We start from the raw sequence: 20,120 nt of genomic DNA on the forward strand, positions 1-20,120 counted from the left end.
TTGTGTTCTGTTTTGGCAGACATCTTCTCTTCAAATGCTCGGTGTATTGATAACCTCTGAGTGCAGCCAAACCCATGGCTTCAAAGAAGAGTTCACAAGCTTTAATTCCAATGGAAAACAAGCATGAGTCTGGAAACTTTTTTTTTATTTTTTTAAGAAGACATCAAAGCTGATCGGTACATAGACTAGAAATATACTGGAGAACTCAAACGGACGGTGTTTTTTTCTGTAAGAGGTTTATTGACTCAAATATTGTACAAACAGGAGCACATATATATTTATATGAATAGAATTCTACACCAGGTGACTGAACTGGAGAGCACGTGTGCCAGAACCACACTGACCGTGTACAGGGCTCCTCTTTATCTGTAATAAAAAAAAAAAAATCAGTCATGGACATGATATAAAACATGCGGAAAGTAGATGTCAAGAACAGAGAATAATACCAAACCATCTAAGCTGCAGTATCTATAGCACTCTCTCTCTCCCTCTATTCTATTATATATACACATATGGACACACATTTACACTCTAAAGGCCTGTTAACACCACGACAAATGTTGACAAGATTCTTGCAATAAAAATTCCACATTCAAATGCAGAGCTGTTAATGCATCTTGTAAATCTGATGTGAGCATTTGCATGCCATCAATGAAACGTTTTTTGTTGTTTTTTACAGAGATGCTTTATTTTTTATTTTTATTTTTTTTCAATGCACTACAGGCAAAAACCTTTGTGCCTGCCCTGCTTGGTCACCTGCACAGAGCCGATGTGATCACATAAAACTACAACTCAGTAGTGCTCACGAAAATACTTTTGTGCTGAGCTACGGTGAACAGTGGAGGAAGTTGTGGAAAGTTGCACATAGCTGTCCTTGTTTACAGCTGTATTTCTGCTGCTCAACAAACTCCACCTACTGGCAGAGAGTGGAACTGTGATTTCATTCAGACCCTCTGCTGTTTTCTTTTTCAGCATTGGTCTGAACAGACAAACTGAATGCAATTGTTGCAACAAACATTTGTGTTGGTGTAAACATATTCTGCATAAAGCATTTGCATTAATGTTCTTGAATACAGAGTATGTTACAAGTCTAACCAATAAGACTAGAAATCAGTGTGTCCACCCTCTAGCAAGAAGTAAAGCTCTTTTACTAAACTTATGGGGTTTTTAACTAATGTTCTGTGGAAATGAACTTCAGTTTTGACCAAAACCCACAAAAAAAAAAAAAAAAAAAAAAAACACCAGATGCAACAAAACATTTGATAAAGAAAACAGGAACACTAAAATCTATTGTCTATGGTATTTCTCTATAATCACACAGTTGACCCTAAAGTCTGCTGCAGGACGTTACCTCGCTCATGCCTCAGTTTCTGTGAATGCATGCATATTATCAAAGGTCAGTGAGGGAATAATGGAAATTAGATTAGTGCGTGTTAACACCTTAGAGGTGCAAAAACACACATGAAAAAAGTTAATAAAATTAAAAGAAATATAAACATGATGTGGACGAAACAGAACAGGGCATAAGAAAAGGTTAAACCATAACCCAATACGAAGAAAGAATGAATGGATGAATGGATGAGGAAGATCCAATGGCATTCATTGGTAATAATGAGGGTAAAAGACAGGCAAAGTAAGAGGAAAAACATCTTACAGTGCAGCGGCTCCAGAAATGATCTCAATGAGCTCCTTGGTGATGACAGACTGGCGTGTTCGGTTGAAGGTCAGGGTCAGCTTGTCTATCATCTCAGCTGATGGAGGAAAAAACAGCAAATAAGAATTCTCAAGTATAATTGATAACACAAGGTGACAAGTTTATATCAATTTACAAGGAATATAGGAAACAGGCTTCTTTTGAAACAGAATGGAAGACGACATCCAAAATGACTCACAAGCATTTTTGCTGGCATTGTCCATAGCAGTCATTCTGGCACTCTGCTCACTGGTGGTGGACTCCTTCAGCCCGAAGTAGATGATGTTGACCAGAGAAAACTCCTGATAGTTCCTCAGCACATCAGCATCGATGTCATCATAGATGCCCATGTTTTCTGAACAAAAACACATGGCAAATGATCGACTGTGCTCCAGCGTCACTTGATCACATCTTCGAACCCGGCAAATATATTAAAGTTAGCTCAAACAACAAAGACAAGCATGATAAAAGGCTGTACCAATAACAACAATATACTAATTTATTGGGACAACATTTCTTACAATAGTACATCAATATTTTTGGGAATGTACTCATGTCAAAATGCTGCCCAATACTGTTAAGCAGATTATTTTCATGAATTGGCAGATAATTGACATGTCTGTATATTACGGTATACATTATATATAAAACTATTACAACTGTGTGTATATACTTTATACCTATATCGATATCTATCTATCTCTATACACACACACACACTTTTCGCCTCTATTATTATACACCTGTCCTGAAATGATGCCTTGAAATGTTTTCAATCAGTTAAAAAAAGAAAATATATATTTGATATGTAAAATAATATAAATATATATATATATATATATTTTTTTTTTAATTATTATTTTTTTTTTAAGGATACAACTTTGTACCATCACATCTTATTTAATAAGCATTATTTCATGCATAGATTACAAAGTGAGTGTCAGATGATGGCACATGCGACCTAAATCTAAAAAGTGATAGGGGAAATAAGGATGCCCAATGAAAAATCAACTAACACTATTTAATAAAAAGAAAACAACAATATTGACTGAAAAGCAATGGCACAATACATGTCATGCATCCCAATATTTCCTCCTGCTCATAAACATGCTGGGCCTCTCTTAAATGTTTAATGCGGTTTAAATTGTGATCCAATTATTATGTTATTAAATGTGTCATGAGGGGTATACAGTCCAACAATGAAACAATACCTGAGCTTGCAACAGTGTCCAGGGAAAATAGAGGTTTCTCGTCCGTCTTATATGAAATCACAGACCTGCAGAGGACACAAATCAGCATCAAAACCAAACAATTTCTTTTTTTGTTCTATTTTTAGTATACAGCAATGCGGAGGTTTCAAACCTGAATCGGTTGAATACTATGGCTCCCTGGTCAAACTCATAACCAGAGTCCAGCAGCTCTGTGGCAATGACAGAAGCATCAGTAAAGGTGGGAGGCTTGCGGCCCACCTCTTTACAGTTGATCAGGATGTGTTTGCCATGGGTCCTAACGTTTCACAGAAGCAGATGAAGAGATTGAAGTAAACAACACTGCAAAAAGTGATGCATCTACATACTTAAGAACTGACTGAATGGGAATTACAGAGACAAGACATAGAAAGTTATATACCTGTACAGCAGACCTCGGAGTTTGTCACCCACATTGACAACCATGACCTCTTTGCCGGCATCGGAGAGCTTGGCGATCTCATTCTTCATGACTTTGGCCACGCTGCTGTGGATGGCACCGCAGAGACCACGGTCAGACGACACACCAATAATCAAGTGCTTGTTCTTGTCTTCTGCAGCCTTGATCTCAGCCTTCTCGTAAAGTGCTAAACAACAAAGATATGAAGAAAAAAAAAATAAAACATGAACATATTATGACTAGACGTTTTAATACCGTTTTGATACCTAAATGTGCACTATAAACTTCATTTTGAGGATAACTTGCTGCATACCCATAGCGCCGGTGCCATAGACCCGGGCGGGCTTCAGGGATTTCTCAGCTCTGGAATACTTTGCTGCTGCCACCATCTTCATGGATTTGGTTATCTTCTGGATGTTCTTGATGGACTTCAACCGAATGGTGACTGGTGAGAAGGGAAAAACAAACACACACAATGGTCAGAAAATTAATTCAGCTGTCTGTTATGTACAATAACGTCACTGCAAAACAATAAATACAATAGTGTACGTTAACTATAACAAAACAAACATCCGTAAAGACATTAATATCAGCTAACCTTTTATAAAGCAAGAGGAAATTTTACTTACTGTCCTTCAAGGTAGCCATGTTCCGGACCTGCCCACTGCAACAGACGTTTAATAGAGGTTAATCTCATGCACAAATAAATACATTATGATAACTCTCAGGGTAATGATGCATCAGTAAATGTGACAGCATCTGAAGTTACATTGAAAGCAAAGCATACCCTGGAAACCCACAGTGCTATCAAAGTCACTGCACGACAAGAGAATGGCTTCCATACGAAGAGTTCAAACTCAAAACCATAATGTGATTAAGTATGTTTGTTTAGCAGTGTATTGCGATTAAATCAATATAATCTACATGTGAAATCAAGTCAAGTCGCTCGCTGTCATAAGCTTAAGCACACCGCGGCCTAAAGTGCAGCACCTCCTCGCTCCACCTTATCCGCATTTAATTGAACAAATAAAGCAAATTTACTTCACTACTTAAACGCAAAACGTTAAATGCATGTTTCCAGAAAATTATTCATTCAACAAAATAAATTCTTACCATTGTGGGAGGAACACCGCCGCGCTGGCCCTGCCGAGCATGTTCACTTCAAGAAAGGTCAGAGCCGCCGGTCTGCGCAGGCGCAAATAAAGCGCAGCTCATCATAATCTCTCGAGGTACACACGAAACAGTGACGAAACATGCACGTTAGCTCCACTTGCTTCTCACACTTCATAATAAGGGCTGTCTCCTTCTTTTGGGTTCCTGGCCTTGTTGGTGTGGAAGGGAAATGAAGTTGTGGATATGCTAGCAAAATTTACAAAGCTTTAAAAAAAATGATGATCTAATTTTAGGTACTAAATGTAATGCATAGTCTGTATTGATTTTCCTGTATTTTTCTATACTGAATAGTGTCCTAGTTTTGAAGCTACTGGTCTCCCTAGCTAGGTGGCATTATTCCATATAGCCTGTGTAACAAAACCTTTCTAGATAGGTTGTTTAATTATAATTTGTTGTGTCTTAAAACCTGCCAAATATTAAACAAACACCATAGACTGTTCTAAAGCCAAATGAGCTGCCTATGTAGACAGTATTTTGGGACATTATAGGCTATAGGCCTGTCTTGGACTTTAATGTGCCTCAAAACGTAATGAGTTGTCTAGTTAAGATGACATTTTAATAAACGTTGTTTCTTAAACTCTGGATAGCATTTTTGAACTTTAGGTTGTATTTCAAATCCTGCTGAATTTATAGATGTAAATGTTACACCTAGTAAGCTACCAAGCTGCCTATGTAGACAGCATGTTTGGGCATTACATGCTATGACTGTGTTATGCATAATTTTATTTGTCTCAAACTTAATGAGCTGAGTACGGCAAGCATTTTATAAATTTTATCGAATTAAAGCTCCATAGACTCACTGCATACAATACTACTACATTTTTTCCTGTTAATTAGCAAGCATGCATTCAATTGATCAAATGTGACAGTAAATACATTTTATGTTGTAAAAAAAAAAAAAAAAAAAAGTATATTTCAATATGAGATTGATTTCTGACGGATCATGTGACAATGGAGACTGGAGTAATGGCTGCTGAAAATTCAGCTTTGCATCGCAAGAATAAATTACATTTTAAAATACATTACAGTAGAAAATAGTTATCTGAAATGACTATAATATTTAATAATAAATTACTGTACGTTTGATCAAATAAATGCATCCTAGATGACTTTTGCAAAGAAGTTTAGGTGTTTCATAGATTGTGTGTACAGGATATTGCAAAGTGGGTGAGACACCCAAAGGCTGATAGGTCCAGTGCCTCAATAGTGATCCTGAGACGATCTGCAGACAGGAGTTGCAAGAGAGGAAGAAGAAACAGGATATGGACTCAAATTTGAATTGTCCATGTATCTACAGAAAACAAGGTATCTTCAGTCTAAAAGTCTCCTAAAGTATTATTGCGGAAGTAATCTAACAGGGTGTCACAATAACCATCTGTTTTATTTCTATAGCCCAACTCTGGGTCTTTGTGCCCTCAAAGCTGCAGCCTCAACAAAAAAGGAAAGAGTCTTCCCACAACGGAGATTCAAAAGACAAGAAAAAAAAAACTGCTCTGGATGAGATAATGGAGCCACGTTCTCCATTAATGTTTTTCTTTTTTATCTCATTTAGTTGTTATGGTGGTGTTATATACAGTATATCCATGAAATACACACATTACAAATCATAATGGTCCTTAAGCATTTTTTGCTGAATTCAGGCAGTTTTATTACACATCTATGATTCGCCCAGGACTTTCTCTCTTGTGTGTCTTCCAGATGGAGGAACGGAAGAAGAAATCTATAAGATCAGATAACTGGATACAAGTTAACATTGTAGTGAAAGTGATAACTACTTTAAGAAGTATTACAAGAAGAAAGCCATTCAGATAACTGAAGCACTGTCTTAAAACGGAGTGATTATATGTCTCCTACAGTGATATTGTGTGCATGTGTGTGAATACACAGCTGTGGTGAAGATGATCGAACCTGGAGACCAACTCAAACTGGATTCAGAGTCAACCCATGTCCTGATGTTACTGTACCCTATTCATTCATTTGTTCATTCATCCGTTTTGTGTGTGTGTGTGTGTGTGTGTGTGTGTGTGTGAAACACAAAAGGAGGATTTTCTCAATCTAATCTCTCATTCTGCCTCAGGTAAGCATGTTTTGATCCTGAAAGGTCAATATAAACACACAGAGGCCATCCTGGAAGACATAAATGAGCACAATTTCTCAGCCACACTCACCTTAGCCTCGTTAAGTTCACTCTTAATATTATCACTGCACAGTATTAAAATGCTGGTTCTAATTCATTGCACCTTATGCTGTTAGAATACGACTGTGTGGCTTTTAGTCCATTTCTGTTAGCTATCAACTCATCTATATGATGGTGTAGTCCCTTTTTATAGAAATTAATGCTTTTATGCAGTAAAGATGCAGTGAGTTGATCAGAAGTTAGTAAATTCATAAACAAAAAAAATGCCGTTTCTATTCAAAGAATCCTTAACAAAATGTTTCATGTTTTCTGCTAAATTATTGAGCGGACTGAGGGCGACTCATCTCCAGGACTGAGGGCGACTCATCTAAAGCATGTTCTTCATCTTGGTTTAGGGTGGGATGAAAGGAAAGACTTGCCTATGAGGACTTCTCCAATTTGTCTCAAATTGAGTGCATAATAAAGACTCTTAAATTACCTAATTTACATACTGGAACAAAATGACACTTGTTTTTCTTTTCTTTTTTATTGTCCTTTTGTCCATTTGTTTCACTGCAAACGCCCAAGTCAGAAATTCTTATAATACATTAATTCATTCAATTGGCTTATTTAATTATGAAATAATTCAGTTCAATTGGTTGATGTACAGCACTTTTTTTCTGTGTTTTGTATATATTTTCTTGTTGCATTAAACAGATCTCTCCGCTTCGAAAATGGCTTGTATAAAATAAGAGATCTCTACCCATCAGACTGGGAAGTCTCCTAAGCTAGCTGCCACACTCATGCTCTCAGATGGAGGTCAGGAAGCTGTCCAGCTGAGGCAGGATATAACTGGTGTAACTGCCATCAATGAAGCCTTTCCCGCTGTTATGGATAAACCAGCAGTAGACATCGGAACCTCGTTTCCTGTCTCGCCTGTAGTCCTTCTGCCAGCCCCTGATCGATATACAGATATTGCAAGAGTTATATGATATAATATATATATATATATATATATATGTTATATGTTATATTATATTAAATATGATATGTGCAAGGTAGGTCCTTAATGTCAATAGAACATATGTTGGATTGGGTGGATCTAAAAAGGACGGAATGACATTTAGGACTATCAGGGAAAGTGTAATTATTTAAAATCGTAAAACGGATAACAGGCAGCCAACTAGAGAGGACATTCAACGTTGTCTTTAATTATCAAACATCTTCTAAATCAGTCAAATCTTGTTTCTATAGTGTTTTGCACAGTTTCTGAGTAGGGGTATGCCATATGTAACCTGATATAAAAACATTGCAAGATGAAATCTGGTGTGATAGTACCTGGTGACAGCTAGTTTGTTGCCTTTCACCTCCATCGTGGCCTCTTTCTTCTTTGGATCTGCTCCCTCGTGCACGCCGTACACCTTTACTTCTGGTTCCTCTGCAAACTGACCTGTTATGAGACACACACCACTTTAAAAAAAAAAAACAAAACCCACACTTGGTGTGATGAATAATGTTTTAAAGTGGTTTTTGTGCTTTTAATTATAAAGTGACTTACCAATGAGACCATGAACCTGTGTGGAGTATTTGTTGGTGTTGGACATGTAAATGCCCAGGAAGTCCACTTGTATAGGATGCTTCTTCCACACCCGATGCAAAAACACCATCACTGAAATCTTCTCATCAACTGTCACCGTAACATGTTCCTCTTTCACTATGGAGACCCTCATCCTGATAAATAAGAGTTTTGGATATATTAACAAATGCATTATTGTGTGTGTGTGTGTGTGTGTGTGTGTCTTTCTCTCTCTCTCTCTCTCTCTCTATATATATATATATATATATATATATATATATATATAGACACACACACACACACACACACACACACACACACACACACACACAATAATGCATTTGTTAATATATATATATATATATATATATATATATATATATATATATATATATATATATATATATATATATATATATATATATATATATATATATATACATATAGCTTCCATAATAAACATCCCTGGTATTATTCTGCATGTTGGCATAAAGTTAAAAAAATAAATTATATATCATTATAATCATTAATAAAAAAAATAACAACTGGGAAAATAAAATCAAATATATATCAAAGTAAAATATCCAAAATAATAGCCAATAATATTATATGATACAATTAAATGAAATATTTATTTAATTTTGTATTTAATTTGGGAAATATATCATATAATGAAAGTTGAATGTGTTATAAATATTCTTGTCCCTTTAAAAAAAAAGATGGCCAGAATAACCTTCACTTAACAAAACTAGTTTTTTTCCTAAAATCTGCAGTTCACGTTTATTATAGAGTAATTAAATGTACTAGGGCACAGTCACTGCTTCCCATATTTGTAGTGTTTGCTAAAGAGCATTTGTTTTTTTATACCTGTTCAGCACCAGCTCAGCTGTGGCTCTCCAAGAGAAGGAATGATTGTTCCTGCCCTCCATCAGGTCGATTCTGTTGGTTCCTACTATAGCCTGCACACCGTGTGTTTTAGAGTATATGGAGATGGTGCCGAAATATGTGTCTATTTTGTTGTTCTTCATCTTCTTAGACCCAACCAACTGACCGTTGATTGTGACTCCTGGACAGAAAAAACAAAAACAAACATAAGGAATACGAAATAAATAAAGGACCTCAGTTTATCAGGTGATGGAAGACTTTGAGTTACCTGTTCCAGGATCTGAAATCAGGTTGAGGATGTGTCCGGGTTTAGAGTCAACGTTGAAGCAGATGTCCATCTTACTTTTAGGTAAGTGAATGATGAAGTGGGGGTCATTGTCCACTACATTAAAATCAAAAGGATGTGAGAGATAAAATAAAGCGTAAAACTGTATTCTGGAAGCGTTATTAGTTATTAGTTTAAAAAACAGATTATAAAAATCCAAACCCAAATCCAAGAATTTTAAAACTGACCAGTGCAAGAAAAAAAAACAAAACAAAAAAAAAACTTTTCGCCTGTTGTCTTGTTTAAGAACCAAGAAACCAAATCTCATGGCTTTCACACTGATTCTGAATTTGAAAGTGATTTCAGATCTCTTTGTGGCTCACATCAGTTGTTAAACTAACTGTGAAACCCATCCCCCTCGAAAAGAAATGTTATTTTGAGTGTTCCATATGAACTGCTTTCAGACTATTATTTGATTGTGCTGCATTACCAAAGTTTAAAACGGCTTCTTCAACCTTTCCAGATACTTCTTCAGTTGGAGCTTTTGTAGCTTGAATCCAGGGAGGTTTTGAATAGACTAACTGATGCACCGTCTGTCGTCCAGATAAGGGAGCAGTTGCTAAAAACACAACAAAGAAAATCATTAAAACCCCTATAATAATAATGATAAATAGATAGCTATAACAAAAATCACTTTCCATATTTTGTTTAAAGAGATAGTTCACCTAAAAATGAAAATTCTGCCAGCATTTACACACCAAAACAGTTTATGGTATGTTATGGTATGGTTGACTTCTATAGTATGGAAAAAACTACTATGGAAGTCAATGGCTACCGTCAGCTCTTTGGTCTTCAGAATATCTTCTTTTGTGTTCAAAAGAAGAAAGAAACTCATAAATGATTTGGAAAAAGTGGAGGCTGGGTACATTTTCATTTCTGGGTGAACTGTCTCTTTAATGAGGCCTTTGCGATGCTGATATATTAGATTTCAAGAGAAACTGTTTGGATTTGGCACCTGAGCAGCAGCCATGTTTGGAGTCTCTGGGTGAGTCTGCGATCAGTCGCTCTGCCCTGCCCTGGTCTTGACCCTCCACCAGCATGGCGGTGAAAGGGGTCACAAACTGATGCTCCACAGCCAGGGCCATGATCTTCTGGGTGATCCCACGCTTCTTCATCGCAGTAGAAGCTAGAGAGCTGTAAGAGAGGAAATCCACAGAGCCAAAGTGGTTGAGTACGATTAATGGAAAAATCATCCGTTTGTGAACTAAATCTGCAAAATCTTGTATGGAACACGTAAATGTGGATATGAACAGGGAAGGGCTAATAATAAAATTATGTAATATTAATATAATGGCAAATAATGTCCATGCATTTAACAGCTGCTATAGCAGTTTCAGATCAATACAGATTCATATTCAGTGTCTTCATTGACTTAGAAATTGCTTCGGAGCGAAAAAGTACAATTTCAATGTCAAATTTTGGTCCAGTTTCCAGTTTTCTATGTCAAATTTTGGTCCATTTTCCAGTTTTGAATGGTTTTGATTCTGGTGGGGAAGGACATTTTAAATGCATCTTCATCCAAAATGAATCTTCTAAATGTTTATTTGATCGGTTATTATGGATTTTGCATGCAGGTGGCCTCAAAAGTCTAGTGAAACTGCTCTTGAAGTGAATACAGGGTTGGTTTTTCGCTCACCGTTCGGCCAATAGCTGATTGACAGTAATGTACGCCCACATCTGCCGAGCAAAGCCAGTGAAGGAATGCTGATGCGTGCTGAGCACAGAGTCCAACCCGAGAATATCCGCTTCTGTCTGAATGCTCAGGTCCATGTTTGCCTAGAGAAGCAAAACAATTAGGCATGAAAAGTGAATTTTGAAAATCTGAATGGAGACAAAGCTGACACTGGGGCTCACAGCGGAAGCGGTGGTGAGGCTTTGCAGCGTTGTGTAGTCTGACTGTTGGAGTTTTCCAGCCACTATCAGCTCAGAACCTTGGAAGAACTTGTCAAAACGATTCTGAGTCACGTTATTCACAGCGTTCTCGGAAAAATGAATGCTGATGGTTCTCAGGAGAGGAGACGAGACCTGACTGTAGAACGTCTGGAGAGAGAAGAAAAGAAAGATCGCAAATAGAGTCTTTAAAAAGTTTTGTGGAGGTTTGTTTCATTCCCATCCAGTAAATCTCAGATGTTTCTCATTTGATTCTGAAAAAGTAGCAATAGACTCAAATGACACAATTGTTGACATATTGTGAGCAATAAAATCGGTCTGTATGTAAGTAAGGAGGTTTTTGTAACACTGTATAAATTTATCTTCACACACACACACACACACACACATATATATATATATAAAATACTGTATGAAATTTCTTAATAACAGACAATTATAATGATGGTTAAGGATGAGCAGGAATTTCAGGAAAAGAGTTATTAGCAAATCTGAAACATCAAAAAAGATAGAAATAAAAAACAGGTGATCATCTAAAAAGTCTCGACACTTGTCATGGTTTGGAAAAAAAACCCAAAATTAACATGGAAGGGATAAGATTCATTGTGACTGTGTATTAAACCTTTAACTGTTCTGCGGCATCATGGTTAGCATGAATCCTCTGGGCGATGCCTCTGTTCTCCATGGCAATTCGCTCCAGGAAGTCGAAGTCTACGTCAAAACCAATACCAAGAGAGTATAGAGAAAACTCCTCCCTCATCACGCGTTTCACGTTTTTCTGAATAGTGCTCAGCTTTATTTCTCCTAAATGAGACACGAAAAGAGAAAGAGGACTAGAGGAAACTTCAGGACATGATGGTGGGTATACAGCAATGGTCTGTGTCAAATCTTACCCACTGTCGGGTCTCCATCAGACACCAGAATGATCATAGACACAGAACGAGGGTTGATCAATCCCTGATTGGAAGCTCTCATCAGCATCTGCACTGCTCTCAGTAAAGCCTCGTTGATGTTGGTGCCTGGGGTTACATACAGGGTCAGTGACAAACAATAGTGTCCCTTTTCAAAAAAAAAATAAAGTCAACTTAGTGACTCAAAAAATGTCATGCAAGAAATTCAAGGTAAAATGTCTCTCACCTCCGTTGGGCTTGATGCTCTCGACGTAATTTTTAGCTTCGTTCACTTGGATGGAGGAAGCTTGGACCAGATCTTCATTCCAGCAACGGACATTGTGATTGAAATCTATGATGCTGAAGTAGTCATCCATCGACAGATCATCCAGAATAGCCTTCATTGCCTCCACTGTCTACAAAACAAAAAATAACCAAAAAAGCTGTTAGTTAGCTCGTTAAAGCGAATATTCACTGATAATAGCATTCACTGGTCAAAATACTGGTGTAGCGTGTTATCATGATAATAAAGTAATAAAATTTTGAAACTAATTGGAATAATGTTAAGCTAATAGGCTAAGCTGTTAGCTTGCTAACGAAATGCTATCTAAAAGCACAAAGAAAGGGAAATGTTAAATCAGCCAGTTAAGCTGTGTGACATGCAATTTAAAATATGTGACCCTGGATCACAAAACCAGTTTTAAGTGTCAATTTCGAGATTTGGACATTACCCGAAAGCTGAAAAAATAAACTTTCCATTGATGTATGGTTTCTTAGGATCAGACAATATTTGGCTGAGATACAAGGATTTGAAAATCTGGAATCTGAGGTTGCAAAAAAATAAAAATACTTTGAAAATCAACTTTGAAATTGTCCAAATTAAGTTCTTAGCAATGGATAATACTAATCAAAAATTACGTTTTGATATATTTACTGTAGGAAATTAACTAAATATCTTCATGGAACATGATCTTTACTTAATATCCTAATTAAATTTGGCATAAAAGAAAAAATGATAATTTTGACCCATACAGTGTTTTTTGTTTTGTTTTTTGGCTATTGCTAAAAATATACCCCAGCGACTTAAGACTGGTTTTATGCTTCGAATGCACATATATTAAGGTTTTCTTGATTAAGACAGCACATTAATTTTGCAATTTTTATCATTTCTAATCTGCAACTCAAAAAAGTTATTAACAAAAGGAATCAAAATCCTTGATTAACAGATTATAATAAGACCTGATGGAGTCTAATTTGATTTCATGAGCACTTTAAATGATTAGTGCCCTATAATTTACTTGACTACATGCTGGCAACAATTCAACTGAAAATGCCATGTGCTGACAGGATGTATCTCCTGATAGCTGCAGGATATTTTGACTAAACACATCCATACCTGTTTCATTTTCAGCCCCCACATGCTTCCACTCACATCGATGACAAAAACAATGTTTTTGGACAGAGGAGATAGATCAGATGGAGCAAAGAACTGAACAAAATGACCGTCAGACACCTGAGAGATAGAAAATACAGTGCATCAGCAATCACAGGTGATGAGTTAAAGCATACTATGTAATGTTGCACATACTAATTTTTTTTACAAAGCAAGCAATAGAGTGTATTCTGCAGAGTGTGCATTAGGTATGTGCTCATGTTTGGTTAACAGGAACGTTCTACAGTACTGTCAAGAATGGTTATTGAATAAAATTAATTAATTCAATTAATTTGGTATGTATGATCTGGTATATATGATACTTAAATAACACAACCGCAGAGACTGGTGGACTCGCACCTGATTTTGATTTATTGTACGTCAACCATTAGCTATAAAAGTGCCTGTATATCCACACCTGAAGTTCTCCAGCATTGCTCTCTCTCTCCACATCATACTTCACAGTAAACACGCCATCCACTGAGCTTTCAGTGCAGTTGTCACACTTGCGCTGCTGCTGCACCGTTGGTTTGAACACAATGTGGGCTTTGTCTTTCGTGTGGCTGATTTTGGTCAACTCTGACAATTGCTTTCCCAGTGTGTTAGAGGCTGTGACAAAACTGATACCTTTGGGCTCAAATATATACACATCAACCTGAAGAGATACAACCATCCAAAAAATACATTAACATATACTAGAGGTCACATCATAGGGTTTGTGACACAACTTCTGTATCTTTCTGTACTGTGTGTGGACCTGACCTGCAGCAGTGGAACCAAGCGTCCAGGTTGTAAGTGTAGTGTGTGCTCGTAGACACCCAGTTTCCTCTGCATCATTTCCTGATAGTGCAGCTCAAACTCCACTTTGCTGCCTGGAGGAACATGCACCTCCGTCCTAAAGGTCTCCATTGCTTGAGAGTTAGTCCTGAGAGTCAAAGGAGTCTTTGATTAATAAAAAGCTGAAAAAGAACAGCATTTCAAACAGATAAATCTTCTGTAACAATGTAAGTCTTTAAGCTTACTTTCTAGTATACATACTGTATATATAGGTTAGGGGTTCGATTCCCCGGGAACACATGATATGTAAAAAGTGACAGCCTGAATGCACTGTAAGTCGCTTTGGATAAAGGCGTCTGCTAAATGCATAAATTTAATTTTAAATTTTATATATAATATATATATATTAAGTGACACTGAAGACTGGAGTAATGATGCTGAAAATTCAGCTTTGCATCACAGGAATAAATTATACTTTAAAGTATATTAAAATAGAAACATGTTATTTAAATTGCAAAAATATTTCACAATTTTACAGTTATTATTATATTCCTGATCAAATAAATGCAGCCATGATAAGCAGTAGACACTTTTTTTCCCGAGAAAATATATTTGATAAAAAAAGGGGAATATATGAATCCAGCAGCTATAAATAGACTGTATATTCTATAAATACAGAATATTTGCATGCATATCTAAGTATTTAATTATAGATTTAAACACACTGTGTAATAACAGTACTTGACATACAAATGCATATCTACAAATATATGGTTTTACATTTAAATATACAGTATGTATTCATACAGAATATATACAGTAAATATAAATCAAAATATAGAGTTGAAATAAAGTTACAGATCATGCTATGCCATAAATCACTTCAAACTGAATTTTGCTAATTCCCCTGTACTTATTTTGCATGCAAAGAATTGCTTAGAAATAATGAAAAATTACCAATTATGCAACATTAAATAAACACTTGATATTTATTTATATACATTTTTTAAAATAAAAATAATAATAATAATAATTTATACATCATCCCACATATATAAAAGTAAATTAAAATATATATTGTTAAATAATTTCAATATAGACTGTTTATAAATAAATAAATATAAAACCAAAACAATAAATCCTGGACTTATATTTGTACATTTAAATATATATAGGACATTGCAGTTTAAGTTGATGGCTGGATGTTCTGTACAGTACCTGACGATGCCGGCTGCTTTCCCCCGAGCTCTTGCTTGAGCGTAAAGGTTCCGTGCCACTGTCTTCTCCTTCACTGAGCCGACGAATGTGATCCCATTGACATTCCTGAAACGCAGCCACTGGTCATACAGCAAGCTGATGTGTGTTGTGTGTGTATTTGTGATTGTTAAGGCTCTCACATGGTGAAGTTGTTAATGAAGGCCCGTTTGGGGATCTGCACGTTGAAGCCGATGCTCTGGGCGCTGGGGCCTGAGTTGACCACGGAGCTCTTGACTGTGGTGTGAGCGAACCGCGACGTGATTCTGCTCTCAACCTTATAGCTCTTAACTGTGATGTCATTGCCCTGAATTGCCTGCATGCAGACACAAACAAAACACAATACATAAATCAAACTATTAACATTAGAGACATTAACTAGAAACCATATGTATACCTTAGGGTATACATAAGGGTTGTCCTGAGAAAATGTCCATTTCTAGTTTGTGTGAAAGTTGACTATCAAAACTGTCAAATTGTTGTTGTTGTTTTTTTTTTTTTGACAGGAAAATAGATACAGAAATTTGGAAACCAAATCTAAGCAGAGGGGGAAATGTCTCTAGTAGAAGCTGAACAGTAGCAGGGGGACGTCAATAACCGGAGTGTCTTTAAACAAGCCAATCGATTATTAGATAAGATTAAAATGGAACAAAAAGAGCACGAATACCTCAAAATCCTCTTCTTCTTCACTGGACAAAACATTTCTCTACACACACAAAAAGAGAGGGAAAAATTATAATTTAAATAATGTTCACAGGACTGAAAAGTTAATAGACATGTTTACAGTTCAAAAAAAAAAGAAAGAAAGAAAAAAAATAAGTCTGAATTATACATTTCCAAGAACTTTAACAGAAAAAAAATCCAATTAAAAGGAATATTAATTGTCTGCATCAGGAAGTCAAATTAAATTGCATACATTATGAGCCGTTTAATTGTACATTTATTTTCTATAACGCTTGCGATTGTTGTAAATTTGTATATAATTTATATAATAAAAAAATAAATAATAATAATATATATATATATATATATATATATATATATATATATATATATATATATATATATATATATATATATAACAAAACAAATTCTATAATTTTAAAACAAAATGTAAATATATAAAATGTATTCATTTATATGCATTTAGCAGACACTTTTATCTAAATCAACTTACAGTGCATCCAGGCTATATTTATTTATTTATTTTTTATCCATGTGTGTTTCCTGAGAATTGAACCCATGACCTCTAGCGCTGTTAACGCAATGCTCTACCACTGAGCCACAGGAACACAGACTTAAACATTAAACTGAGTAAGTGACATCTGACACAGCCGCATGGACTGCTGGACTTACACTTGACTCTTTGATCAATGGTAATCAATGAAGGCCTCAGTGACACTATCATCACATTAAAACATTTCAAAACTGCTTCAACATCTTGGGAAATAAAAAATAAACTACATCAATTATTTTTATTCTTATAAAAAGTATTTTGCTGTATAATTTCAGTACATTTCTGTTCAAAATCTTTCTCCTGCCACGTTTAATTTCATTTCAAGTTGAATATGAATGCTTACCCTGTATCTCCCAGAATGGTGGTACTGATCCAAAGGACCTGACTAACAAAATAACACACACACAAACACAATACAGATTTCAGTTTACAGATCATTCAGTGTACCGACATCAACATGCATGCACATAAATTTGCCTCTTTTTGTCTCACTTTTCTATTTCAATCTTACTGTTTCACTTTCCCACTCGCCATCGATGATAAACTCGAAAGACCAGCTCTGCACAAAGAGCAGGACACACAGAAGAACTGGAGTCTTCATGGAACAAGAGTAAAGTCCTATCAAGAAAGCACAAAATGGCCAGCAGCCCACACACAAGCGCACACTGACTGAGGCTAAATGATCAGCCTCTGCCGTCTCCGAGACCTCTGAGCCTCGTCAATATTTGTTGTGCCCCACATAACCAAAAAAACAGACAGGAACCTTTGAAACCTGACCAGCAGATGAACAAACACAAGTCCTGGAAAGGACTGGGACGTTTCACACTCTTTGTTTCACATGTTGTCAGAACATTATTTTTAATTTTGGACAATGGCATTATTTTCATTATCAATTATGCATATTTTCTCTTCCAGATTGTATTATACTGCGCAAAAAAAAGTTGTAGTATATGTGTTAATAAAAGAAAAACCATTGTGTATGAGTATGAATATGTACATATTAAAATCTATCGAATCAAATCTAAATAAATGAGTAGTCTTAGGTTTCATTTTCTTACTTTGTTTTTTATTTTATTTTATGATGATAGATATTTTAGTGAGAGTGACTGCATAAATGCATAATACAAAACATTTATCATAGCCATAGTCAGTGCAGTGGTTAGTTTGTTATTATTACTCAGAATATTTCCCAATCATCAGAAACTGAGGACATATCTGTGTTGTTCGGAGAACAAGTATATTCTCTTTTATTCTGAGATTTCTATCATTTTAAATAAGGCTGTATCTTATCTTAGGTTCCTATACACTGCACAAACAACACCTGTAAAAAAAATAATAATAATGTAGAAAATTCCTTAATTTTAATATAGTACATTATGTCCTATTTTTACAGGTTTTTTCTTTTCTTTTACAATGCATTTCTACACTACATTTATGCATTTGTATGGCCATGTGACATAAAGTTACCCCATTTAGAATTTAAACACCTTATAAATGAGTGTTGGGTTATATACAAAATTATAAATAAGAAGAATTTATTTCAAAGAAAGACAAGGTTTTTTTTTTTAATGATAAACCACAATATACTGTTCAAAATAAAGACAACAGTGTTTAATTATTCATATTCCCTGATTATTTACAATCTACTGGAAGTATGGGATATGTATTAATATTGTGGATATTGGCCACTGTTTGGACCAGGGAGCAAAAAAATATGAAAAACTAACAAGCATTTTCATGGGGGTCAGTTCTAGAAAACAAGAAATGAATGTCATCAAGTCTGTGTGGTAAACCAGGAATGTTTTAAGAGCCTCTCTAAATGTCAAAAATTAGGAAAGACCCGACATACTGTAAAAAACTTCAGAAGAGAGCGGATGATATTTTGTGACATATCAGACATAGCTGCTAAAACTCATTAATGTTTAGTAATGGTAATGGTAAAATGCTTTATTGAAATACATCATTTGCTTCTATTTTTATATTATGTCATATGTCTTGATGACCGTTCAATATGGGCGATCCCCAATCTTTTCTCCTTCTTCATTAGCCACCTATATTCGATATGCCCTAATCATTTTAATTGTATCCAATATATTTGGAGAGTTGATAGCTTAATATGTTTGTTAATCAATGGTCTTGGTAAATGTTATCTAGAAACCCCTCAATATAGTCAAAATAAGGCTGAGATCACTGAATGTCATTGAGACAGCATAGTTTTTCAGTCTCTATATATATTATTACTTTTTGAGCATGCTGCACGCAAGAAATTCACTCCTACTTTCACTTAACGTAAATAAAGTAATCGGTGAATTGTGTTTAAAAAACACAGGTGACAGATCACAAAGGTTCACCAGAGCTAACGTCAGTTAAATAACCTCAGATGTGCTGAAATCCAGTCTGACAGGATCTTACATCTCCCTTCACGACCAATGAATCCAGTCAATCCTGTAGATGGCAGCAAAGACAACAAAAAAATCACGGTATGGGACCAGGTTGTTGTGGAGCAATCACTACTAACAGGTCTAAAATGCAATGGATTAATCCATATGTAATAATATCATCATTTTGCATTCTTAAAAATAAAGTTTGTATATATATATATATATATATATATATATATATATATATATATATATATATATATATATATATACATATATACATACATACATACATACATACATACATATATATACACATATATATATATATATATATATATATATATATTTATATATATATATATTTATATATATATATATATTTATATATATATATATATATATATATATATATATATATATATATATATATATATATATATATATATATATATATATATATATACATACATACAATTTATCCCAGAGATGGAATTAAATAACCACGCAGAACCTTTCATGGAAAGCAAATTTAAACCAAATTTAAAAACGTTTCTATTATCGTGATCTGCAAGTATGAAATAACCATTAATTCAAATGCGCAGGCTATAATATTTTGAGTTAGGCTACTAAAACCTACTCAACCCTAAATCTTCAAAACAACGTGAACTCTTTACAGCGTTTGTTTGTTTTGTTTTTTTCGAATTTAGCATGACAATAATTTACACCATTTCCTATTGATTATGGAAATTATCCAATAAAGACATGCCAGTTCTTCTAAACTAAGCTCAAGCACCCAACTATGACATTTGCGCAAAGTAGGCTACTTCGTCAGAAGAAGCGC

The 20,120-nt window shown here is 35.2% G+C and overlaps 2 protein-coding genes across 4 annotated transcripts; both read right to left on the reverse strand.

Moving 5' to 3' along the window:
• Nucleotides 1-215: 215 nt before the first annotated feature.
• Nucleotides 216-4,568, reverse strand: LOC113048234 (ATP synthase subunit gamma, mitochondrial-like). Of its 2 annotated transcripts, XM_026209913.1 has the most exons (9): nt 4,454-4,568; nt 3,970-4,004; nt 3,654-3,785; nt 3,323-3,527; nt 3,056-3,199; nt 2,905-2,969; nt 1,893-2,048; nt 1,655-1,751; nt 216-366 (listed from the first exon to the last, which is right to left on the reverse strand). In XM_026209913.1, the coding sequence occupies exons 1-9, from the start codon at nt 4,492-4,494 to the stop codon at nt 363-365; spliced, it is 879 nt and encodes a 292-aa protein (XP_026065698.1). In that variant the 5' UTR covers nt 4,495-4,568; the 3' UTR covers nt 216-362. The 2 variants fall into 2 exon arrangements, with proteins under 2 accessions (XP_026065698.1, XP_026065699.1); XM_026209914.1 differs by lacking the exon at nt 216-366 and having other exon boundaries at nt 1,651-1,751.
• A 2,589-nt stretch (nt 4,569-7,157) lies between these two features.
• Nucleotides 7,158-17,620, reverse strand: LOC113048235 (inter-alpha-trypsin inhibitor heavy chain H2-like). Of its 2 annotated transcripts, none has more exons than XM_026209915.1 (20): nt 17,407-17,620; nt 17,239-17,280; nt 16,326-16,364; nt 15,802-15,974; nt 15,623-15,727; nt 14,390-14,552; nt 14,046-14,282; nt 13,592-13,708; nt 12,443-12,611; nt 12,199-12,324; nt 11,928-12,109; nt 11,270-11,455; nt 11,052-11,191; nt 10,371-10,549; nt 9,846-9,974; nt 9,359-9,472; nt 9,073-9,271; nt 8,188-8,360; nt 7,968-8,079; nt 7,158-7,586 (listed from the first exon to the last, which is right to left on the reverse strand). In XM_026209915.1, the coding sequence occupies exons 1-20, from the start codon at nt 17,494-17,496 to the stop codon at nt 7,439-7,441; spliced, it is 2,823 nt and encodes a 940-aa protein (XP_026065700.1). In that variant the 5' UTR covers nt 17,497-17,620; the 3' UTR covers nt 7,158-7,438. The 2 variants fall into 2 exon arrangements, with proteins under 2 accessions (XP_026065700.1, XP_026065701.1); XM_026209916.1 differs by having other exon boundaries at nt 17,388-17,533.
• Nucleotides 17,621-20,120: the final 2,500 nt, after the last annotated feature.

The sequence above is a fragment of the Carassius auratus genome, chromosome 29 (assembly GCF_003368295.1).
Source record: "Carassius auratus strain Wakin chromosome 29, ASM336829v1, whole genome shotgun sequence".
Lineage (NCBI taxonomy): Eukaryota > Metazoa > Chordata > Actinopteri > Cypriniformes > Cyprinidae > Carassius > Carassius auratus.

What these genes read in the sequence shown, in the direction of transcription:
- LOC113048234 (XM_026209913.1), bottom strand. Translation starts at nt 4,494, where the DNA reads ATGCTCGGCAGGGCCAGCGCGGCGGTGTTCCTCCCACAATG. An exon ending in GCGGTGTTCCTCCCACAATG is followed by an intron (nt 4,005 to 4,453) that starts GTAAGAATTTAT and finishes CGTCTGTTGCAG; the next exon opens with TGGGCAGGTCCGGAACATGG. An exon ending in CTATGGCACCGGCGCTATGG is followed by an intron (nt 3,528 to 3,653) that starts GTATGCAGCAAG and finishes TTTGTTGTTTAG; the next exon opens with CACTTTACGAGAAGGCTGAG.
- LOC113048235 (XM_026209915.1), bottom strand. Translation starts at nt 17,496, where the DNA reads ATGAAGACTCCAGTTCTTCTGTGTGTCCTGCTCTTTGTGCAGAGCTGG. An exon ending in AAAGCAGCCGGCATCGTCAG is followed by an intron (nt 14,553 to 15,622) that starts GTACTGTACAGA and finishes TTTGACTCTCAG; the next exon opens with GACTAACTCTCAAGCAATGG. An exon ending in GATTTCAGATCCTGGAACAG is followed by an intron (nt 9,272 to 9,358) that starts GTAACTCAAAGT and finishes TTTTCTGTCCAG; the next exon opens with GAGTCACAATCAACGGTCAG.